This window comes from Penaeus japonicus, unplaced genomic scaffold (assembly GCF_977035675.1).
Source record: "Penaeus japonicus unplaced genomic scaffold, GWHDUDI00000001_assembly GWHDUDI00000033, whole genome shotgun sequence".
Classification (NCBI taxonomy): Eukaryota; Metazoa; Arthropoda; class Malacostraca; order Decapoda; family Penaeidae; genus Penaeus; species Penaeus japonicus.
Window position 1 is genome coordinate 6,771,975 of NW_028234435.1, and position 8,587 is coordinate 6,780,561.

Here is an 8,587-nt window from a genome sequence, read left to right on the forward strand (position 1 = left end):
ATAGTTAAAAAAAATAACCTGGACTGATGAAAAATAAGTACTCTGAAATCACAGAAAGGAAAGTCAAGAGAGCATACACAAACTCTTATCAAAAGGAAGACATCATGTTGCATTTGTTCAGTACACTGTTTCCCAATTTGTGTTTAATATCAACATGGTTAGATGTTTACCAAAAACAAACTTCGCGTAAAGCCATAGAGCATGCATACAACTGTAGCCAAACACGTTATTTAAGTCTTAGAAATTGTGCTGTGGACAAAAACGCTAAATAAGGGATATGACAAGGCACTTTAATGGAAGAAGTGATTTTACCAAGATTAAATCAGACTTACAAACTTGAAACAACAATATTGTAAACCATTTCACAATATAATCGGCTCACATATGAGAATAATGAAGAATTTCGGTGAAGAATAGAATCCAAACCTATTTCATGCAAGGTAGATATTACACGGTTATGAATAACCGCGAGTATCATGTTTTTTTTACTGCACGGCATTGATTTCTAACCAAGGACACGAAGCAGCTTCGAACGCAACTAGCTAGAATTCATAGTATTCGATGATGATATCAAGGACATGTAGTCAAAATTATATATCAATATCTTATTTTATTTCAACTTGTGGTACAACACGAATATAATAAGAACATGACAAAAGTTATGTTCTAAATTATGGTCTTAACAACTTTCTATAATGAGTATTTGAAATACTGTTTATACACATTTCTTTACAGATACCACAAAAAGAAAGAACACATACAAGGTGTAATTCGGTCCAATTCAAAAGTATCTTACATAACAATCTGTCTACTCGCTACCTGTCTCTCAATTATATATAGTGAACCTACACCTGGTATTCATGGAACTATAATAGTATACATTTCTCACTCCATTAATAAATAGATTTAAAAAGTTTTCCATAAGATCAAATTTAAACACATTCACAACGAATGTATTATTAGAAAATATACACAATGAATTACAAGCACCTGAAGTTTTACTATTAAGCTTATGCAAATTACACACATACTTTGTATGAGGTAGAAATATGAACTAAATTAAAAACAAGCAAGTACAGTGCTGAATCTAATATTTGCTTTTCATTTATTTCGCCTAATTAGGTATAAGCGGCATACGCCTAGGCAATCTCTGACTGATGATATAAGTATAATTAAAAATGACGTTCAAAAATAGTTTAACAGAACTATCTACTTTCGCGTTTGTTTATTGTACTTTCCTTGTACTACCCTGTAATACCGAAGCTCATTTTCTGCGTCGAAATCTGATTCCGGCAAACCAACAGCAGGGCTATTTATCAGCTGCAAATAATTTAGGTGGTCACGTAACCTCTCTTGCATCGGCTATGGTGGATGGGTGGATGTCCACCTCGCAACTCCGTGGATAGATCTGCTGGAATTAGAGAGGGGTTTCAGCTTTGGATTAATTAGATTATTTTTGTAGAACACTGTGTGGGCGTAACTTTTCCGAAACGATTTTTTGCACAGTGCCTGTAGCTTACTAGTTTGAGTAATCTTCGAAATATTCAAGGAAAATTGTATGTATCATGATGTGAGATTCGCGTGTGTAGGTTGCGTTTTAACTGATAATAGCCCTTTTAATAAGTTTTATAATTGTTTAAAACAATATTGAAACAACATTATTTGGATAGTCATGATCAACAGTATTCCCATTAAGTAACTTTTAAACACGGAGACGTTCAATAAAGATGAATTTCCTTTAAAATAAACGTCTATTCACTCGATCTTGTTTTCCAATTCTAGACACTAAAAGATGCAGAACAAAAACTTACCTTTTGTACTGCGGGTTGTAGCTTATTTCATCCACTTGAATTCTTTCGGCAAGCTGCCCCCCTTCTCCGCCATCCACGCATGAAACCTCTCTTTCATGTCTTCTTCAAAATAGTCCTTCCAGCCTCCAGATTTCCCTTCAAACAATTTTATGCGATAAAAGCTTTGCAAATAATAAAATCAGCCTTGAGATATAATATGATTAAGATGGTGAAAATAAGAACAAATAATCGATAAACTAAATAAAAATTGATATATTAAATAATAATTCATAAATGGAGAAGGAATGGCGTTAGCAAACTAAATATAAGTACACGAAGTAGCAAAACAACGTAATAGTAAACAAGAAACCCTCTTTCTTATGGAAGTCTCCAAACAATCAAATAGCTCAGACCTAGTTCAGCACACTTGCAGCTGAAGAATTAAAAATAAATAAATAAAAGTGATTAAATTATACAGACAAAGGTAAGCCTACCTTTCCTTACGAAACCTCCTTCCTTCAAGTCCAGCAACCCCGTGGAAGCCTCTGCCACAGCATTGACGGCGGGGTTGCTCTTCATTGAGTCGAAGTGCAGATGCTTCGTAAGGTTTTCGATTTCTTCTTGTGACACTTCCTTGCCTGATACAAAATTACATTATCAGACCTGCATTATTTTGCAAACAAACATTAAACGTAGAACCTGAATGATCATTGTCAACTTTATTCACGATAATGCTAAATATAGGCATCGCTCAAAGGTAATCACAAAGGTAATCCGTAAGAGTTGTAAAGGTTTTGTGACACTGTACAAACAAGCCCTTTCCGAAAGGGACAAGCAACGTATCGCCTCACCAAGGAAGCCCACAACCTTTCTGATGACCGCAGGTAAGTCTTCCTTCAGCTGATCGTATGTCAAGATAAGGAGATTTGGGTGACTGCGCCTTTCCCAGGCCTCCCTCAGGTGATCCCAGAAGGGGGACCACATAACTGAAGGAAAGCGAGTTTAGTGAGAAGTACACACACATGCCGCATTTCGATACGCATTTTTATGCATGTATTTACTAGTATTAAACATGAGATTCAAAATATCACTCATGGAACAGACTAACCTTTCCGCAAACCGTATTTCAAGATGGACGAGATAAGGTAAGGAGCGAGATTGCTATTGTCAAAGGAGTGTGCTTACCCTGGTCTTTCAGGAAGTAGTCGAAGAACGCTCTGAAGTCGCCCTGAAAGCCATGAGTGATCCACATGCGGTGATGATGGTAATACGACACGACAACATCTCGGGGATCTCTCGCTACGTATATCACCTGAAAAAGGTAGCACATGTTGATATCTATTCCTAGTGAGCAGTGAAACTAAAATGCGCGATGGAAACATATATGCTTTGGATGGAGCAGAATCATGGTAAAATACGTCTACTCAGTTTTGAAAGCCTATCCCGGCCACAGGTCCTAAGGTATAATTCTGTAAGTTCGCGGACAAACCTTGCAAGTGTCAAGAATTTTGGGCGGGAGGAGCGAGAAAGGCATGTGAGTTTTGATGCATCTTGGGTCCTCGAGCTTGATGACCTGCGCCAGGCGTTCTCCTGGTTCGGGCGTCGATTTCATCTTCGCTTTGAGCTCTGGCCGCTGAAACACCAAGGCGTCAAGTACGTGGTCGGCCCTGTTGAAATATGTAATTTTAGTACATTTCAGTCATTTCAAGTTTTTTTTCTGTATGTTTTTTATTATAAACCTCACGAAAAATTGGCACTAGCCCTGATATGGGACAATGAATTCAGAGAGCTTTTATAGTTAGCCTCACTCTCCTGTCTCTCTCTCACTCACTCACTTTCACTCGTGAGGGTGATAATTTATACTGTTATATCGCTCTCCCGAAATGTAAACATTTAACTCTGTATGCTTGTGCTTAATCCGCCTTTTGTACTGTATATATTTCAATCTGTTGATATAGCTGCAAGGTTTTGTAAAAAGATATGTGAGCCCAAAGACGGACTAAGATTGGGGTGTGGATAAACTAAGTTATCTCATCCCTTTGAGATGTAAGTAACCACTTATCTCAATAAACTTGTTAAAGTAAAAAACGTCACTCTCTCACTCACTCACTTTTTTTTTAATATCTCACTCACTCACTCACTCTTTTTTTCTCTCTCTCTCACTCACTCACTCACTCACTCACTCACTCACTCACTCACTCACTCACTCACTCACTCACTCACTCACTCACTCACTCACTCACTCACTCACACACACACACACACACACACACACACACACACACACACACACACACACACACACACACACACACACACACACACACTCACACACTCACCCACCCACTCACATATATAACACGGATCATGCTCCATACAGGAAGAAATTGCACATTTCAAAACGGCATACTCAACAAATGGGAATCTGTCATCCAAGGGAACTTTGGCCCCTTCATAGTCAAGGTTATGTATGAGAAGCCAAACCAGTTCTTGTGTCCAGGTAGTTCCTAGAATGAGATGATAATTACAGGTGCATCGATTGTCATTATGTATTCCTTTAGCTTGACTTTTTTACATGACTCTGGTATCTATGACGAAAGTTTTGATGATACTGACTTCATTCAAATCGGAAAAAATCAATCATATCGTAAAAATTCAAGCCAATCTATTCGAGTAATTCGATTTATTTTTTTAACCAGCTGATATCTTCCTGGCAAAATCTTTATCTTTTTCCTTGATTAATATTATTTAATGACTTGAGTTCACGTCTTACCGCTTTTGGGGTATGATGCCACGAAGACGTCTGTGGGTCTGAGAGAGAGGTTGTAGTAGCGGTGGGCATACTGGCGGTAGATACCCTGGAAGAAGTACCCCTGTGGCTGAACCCTCACAGCCCCCGACAGGTATCCGGTGAAGTCCTTCCTTATGGCATCATTCTCCTTCTCTTCCAAGGGCTCGATCGCGTATGGGAAATCACTCGACATCTCCTCAGGTGGATGGCTCTGGCGTCCTGTAAGGTGGAAGAGGTGGTAGTAGATTAGATATCGATTCTGATCCAGTTCAGGGCGGCAAGAAATGTAGCGAGAGAAATATATGTATAAATATAAAGCATAAAAGGACAAAAGTCAAAGGTAAATGATCTTTTGTCTGTGTGTGGATGTGTGTATATGCTATGGAACTTTTTTATGTATTTCGCTTCCATGTTCACCAATCAACGTTGTCATGTGTGGACCGAATTGTACCCGAAACATAAGCCAATTTCGGATAAAATAGTCGAAATAGGTGTTCACACATTGGCAGCGCTGAGTAGGGAATTTAGAAGTGGACACGATTGAATTTTCGTTATCTGTCTACTGCGATAATTTCTTATAATCATGTATTTTACATGGAAATTTGAAATATCACATTATAACGATCCTGATATTTCGAGAAGCAGAATTGTTTCACTGTAGGACCAACGGTTCCATCGACGTAGTAATCGATCAATGGCCATTGTGAATCAAGCGGGCATCGATACTGAAACGTGGGTTTACTCCGTAGACTTTTGTTGTGATAGCATCCCAAATGAAATTACATTATAAAAATAAGGCACGGATTAATTCTTCTGTTTTGGCAATTCATATATCTAAATATGAGTCTCTTTCTCAAGAAAAAAAGATTCACAAAAAACAATTCATATTAGAAATTTCCGTTTTAAGGAAGAGAGTTAGATATAATCAAAATGTTCAGAGAAAATATCCTCAACAATAATCTGATTTTTGTACACCCTATTCAGAGAGGCTGCATTACCATGTCTATGAGATGAGATGCGAGGATAAATATATCCACGTACACTAGGATGCATGTTCTAAAACAAAACTGTATAAGCATATCTGCATTACGTGATATGAGGTGAGCGGATATGAGAAACGATCTTTTCCCAAGTAATGGAAACAGTTAACGTTGACGATACCTTATAAACCCATTTTTTTCTCTCTTTGTCTTGAGGAAAAAATAAAGTTGATACTGCTTATGCTTAAGAGTGGGAAACCTGGTTAGTAGTAGCTACTACCACTCATCCTCCCTACTCTTCATCGTTATCAAATTACAATCGTTATTATCTTTATGCCTTTTCAATATTTATTTTACAAAATCACCCTTATTAATTTTGCTATTATTATTATAATCGCAATCATAATTTCAATTTAATAATACAAAATGGCGATTACATACTTCCGCACAAATGCTGTTTCTGTGTTACCTAAAAAGGTTTGATTTCGAAAGCCTTGTAAAGTTAGGCAAGGTAAACCCTATACCCGAGAACTATTTTGGGGTTGAAGAAACCTTGCCAACAGGAGGACTACATAATGTTTCAGTAATGTTTACAGTGGTAATGAGGATGTCGACTTCCTATCAAAATGAAGGACTAACGAGGGTGTCTATTGACTGCTCGAACATAATTAGCAACGAGTCGGATGTTGGTGGAAGTAATCGGCAGAGATTGTTTTAGATTCCATCACCAATACAAGAAGGACAATCAAAACGGAGTGAGTGAAATATGATGTGTGCGTGTGTCTCTTTTCAGTAAGGGAGGGAGGGGGAGGGGGGGAGAGAGGGGGGGAGGATAGTGAGAGAGAGAGAGGTGGGGAGAGAGAGAGAGAGAGAGAGAGAGAGAGAGAGAGAGAGAGAGAGAGAGAGAGAGAGGGAGAGGGAGGGGGAGAGGGAGAGGGAGAGAGAGAGAGAGAGAGAGAGAGAGAGAGAGAGAGAGAGAGAGAGAGAGAGAGAGAGAGAGAGAGAGAGGGAGAGGGAGAGGGAGAGGGAGAGGGAGAGGGGAAGGGAGAGGGAGAGGGAGAGGAAGAGAGGGAGAGAGAGAGAGAGAGAGGGGGGAGAGAGAGAGAGGGGAGAGGGGTGGGAGAGAGAGAGAGGGGGGGGAGGGAGAGAGAGAGGGGGGGGAGAGAGAGAGAGGGGGAGAGGGAGAGGGAGAGAGGGGGGGAGGGAGAGAGAGAGAGGGGGGAGAGGGAGAGAGAGAGGGAGAGGGAGGGAGAGAGAGGAGGGGGGGAGAGAGAGAGGGGAGAGTGGAGAGGGGGAGAGAGGGGGAGAGAGGGGGGAGAGGAGAGGCGAGGAGAGGGGATGAGGAGAGAGGGGAGGAGGGAGAAGGAGAGAAGAGCGTGGGGGGAGAGGAGGTGTCGAGGGAGGGAGAGAGGAGGGGAGAAAAGACGAGAGAGAGGAAAAAGGGGGGGGGAGGGGAGAGAGGGAGAGGAGAGGAGAGGGGAGAGAGGAGCAAGAGAGAGAGGAGAAGAGTGAGGTGTGTGTGTGTGTGTGTTGTGTTGTTTGTGTGTTGTGTGTGTGGGTTTGTATAATGTAGTATGTATAATGTGTGTTTATGTATGGTTGTGGGGTATTTTGGGTTGTGTGTGTGTTGTGTGTGTGTGTGTGTGTTGTTGGTTGATGTTTGTGTGTGTTTTGTGTGTTGTTTGATTGTTTGTGTGAGTGTGTGGGTGTGTTTGGGTTTGTGTTTGTGTGGTTTGTGTTTGTGTGTTGTGTTGTGTTGGGTGTGGGTGTGTTGTGTGTTGTGGTGTGTGGTGTGGTTGTTATGTGTGTGTGTTTGTTGGGTGTGGGTAGAGTGTGGTGTGTGTGTGTGTGTTTTTATGTGTTGGGGGTGGTGTTAGTAGATGGTTTGTGGTGTGGGTTTTGTGTGGTGGGTGTGGTTTAGGGTTTGGTTGTTGGTGTGTTTGTGTTGTGTTGTTGTAGTGTAGTTGTGTTGTAGTTTGTTTGTGTGTGAGGGGTTATTGTTTGTTGTTGTTTGTGTTATGTGTGGTGGTGTGTTGTGGTGGGTGGGTGTGTGTGTGTGTTGGGTGTTGTGTGTGTTGTGTTGTGTGTGGTTTATGTGTTGTGTTTTTGTTGTTATGTGTGTGTTTTTGTGTGTTGTGTGTTTTCTGTGTGTGTGTTGTGTGAGTGTGTTTGTGTATTATTGTGTGTTGTGGTGTTGGGTGGGTTTGTGTTTGTGGTTTTGTGTTGTTGTGAGTTTGGGTATGTGGTGTGGGTTGTGTTGGTGGGGTTGTTGTTGTGTGTTTTTGGGTGTGTGTTTTTGTGTGATTTGTTGTGTTTGTGTGTTTGTGTTTTGTGGATTGTTTTGGAGGTTGTGGTGTGTGTTGTGTTGGTGGTGTGTGTGTGTATTGTGTGCGTGTTGTGTGTGTGGGTTTTGTGTGTGTGTGTGTTGTGTTGTGTGTGTGGTGTCGTGTGTGTTTTTGTGTGTTTTTTTTGTGTGTTGTGTGTGTTGTGTGTGTGTGTGTGTTGTTTGTATGTTGTATGTGTGTTGTGTGTGTGTGTGTTTGTGAGTGTGTGTAGTGTGTGTTTTTTTGTTGGATGTGTGTGTGTGTGTGGGTTTTTTTTTTTTGTGTTTGTTGGTGTTGTATTGTTTTGTGTGTTTGTGTTTAATGTGGGTGTGGTGTGTTTTGTTTTTGTGTTTGTGGTGTGTTTGTTGTGTGTGTGTGTGGTGGTGTGTACTGTGTGTTGGTGGGGTTTGTGTGTGTGTGTGTTAGGTGTTTTGTTTGTTTGGTTGTGTTGTTTTTGTTGTTGGTGGTGTTGGGTGGTGTTGTGTGTTGTGTGTGGGTGTTTATTTGGTTTGTAGTTGTTTATGGTGTGTGTATATATTTATTAGATGTATATATGTATATATATATATTTATATATATATAATATGTTTGGTGTGTGTTTGTTGTGTTGTGTGTGTGTGTGTTGGGGAGTTGTATGTGTATGTGTTGTGTGTGTAGTGTGTTGTGTGTGTGGTTGGGTGGGTGTGTGTGTGGTGTGTGTGT

The 8,587-nt window shown here is 40.4% G+C and overlaps 1 protein-coding gene across 3 annotated transcripts in view; it reads right to left on the reverse strand.

Annotated features, from left to right (window-relative positions):
• Positions 1-598: 598 nt before the first annotated feature.
• The window catches only part of LOC122257004 (luciferin sulfotransferase), a 13,948-nt gene continuing 5,959 nt past the window's right edge, over positions 599-8,587 (reverse strand). For 2 of the 3 annotated variants that reach the window (XM_043021998.2, XM_043022000.2), the window contains 8 exons: positions 4,564-4,800; positions 4,201-4,297; positions 3,280-3,457; positions 2,976-3,102; positions 2,642-2,776; positions 2,285-2,428; positions 1,812-1,946; positions 599-1,411 (listed from right to left, as the gene is read on the reverse strand). In XM_043021998.2, coding sequence (XP_042877932.2) covers positions 1,834-1,946; positions 2,285-2,428; positions 2,642-2,776; positions 2,976-3,102; positions 3,280-3,457; positions 4,201-4,297; positions 4,564-4,774 — 1,005 coding nt within the window. In that variant the 5' untranslated portion in view covers positions 4,775-4,800 and the 3' untranslated portion in view covers positions 599-1,411; positions 1,812-1,833. The remainder of the gene's footprint in view (positions 1,412-1,811; positions 1,947-2,284; positions 2,429-2,641; positions 2,777-2,975; positions 3,103-3,279; positions 3,458-4,200; positions 4,298-4,563; positions 4,801-8,587) is intronic. The other variant, XM_086530329.1, reaches the window with a different exon arrangement.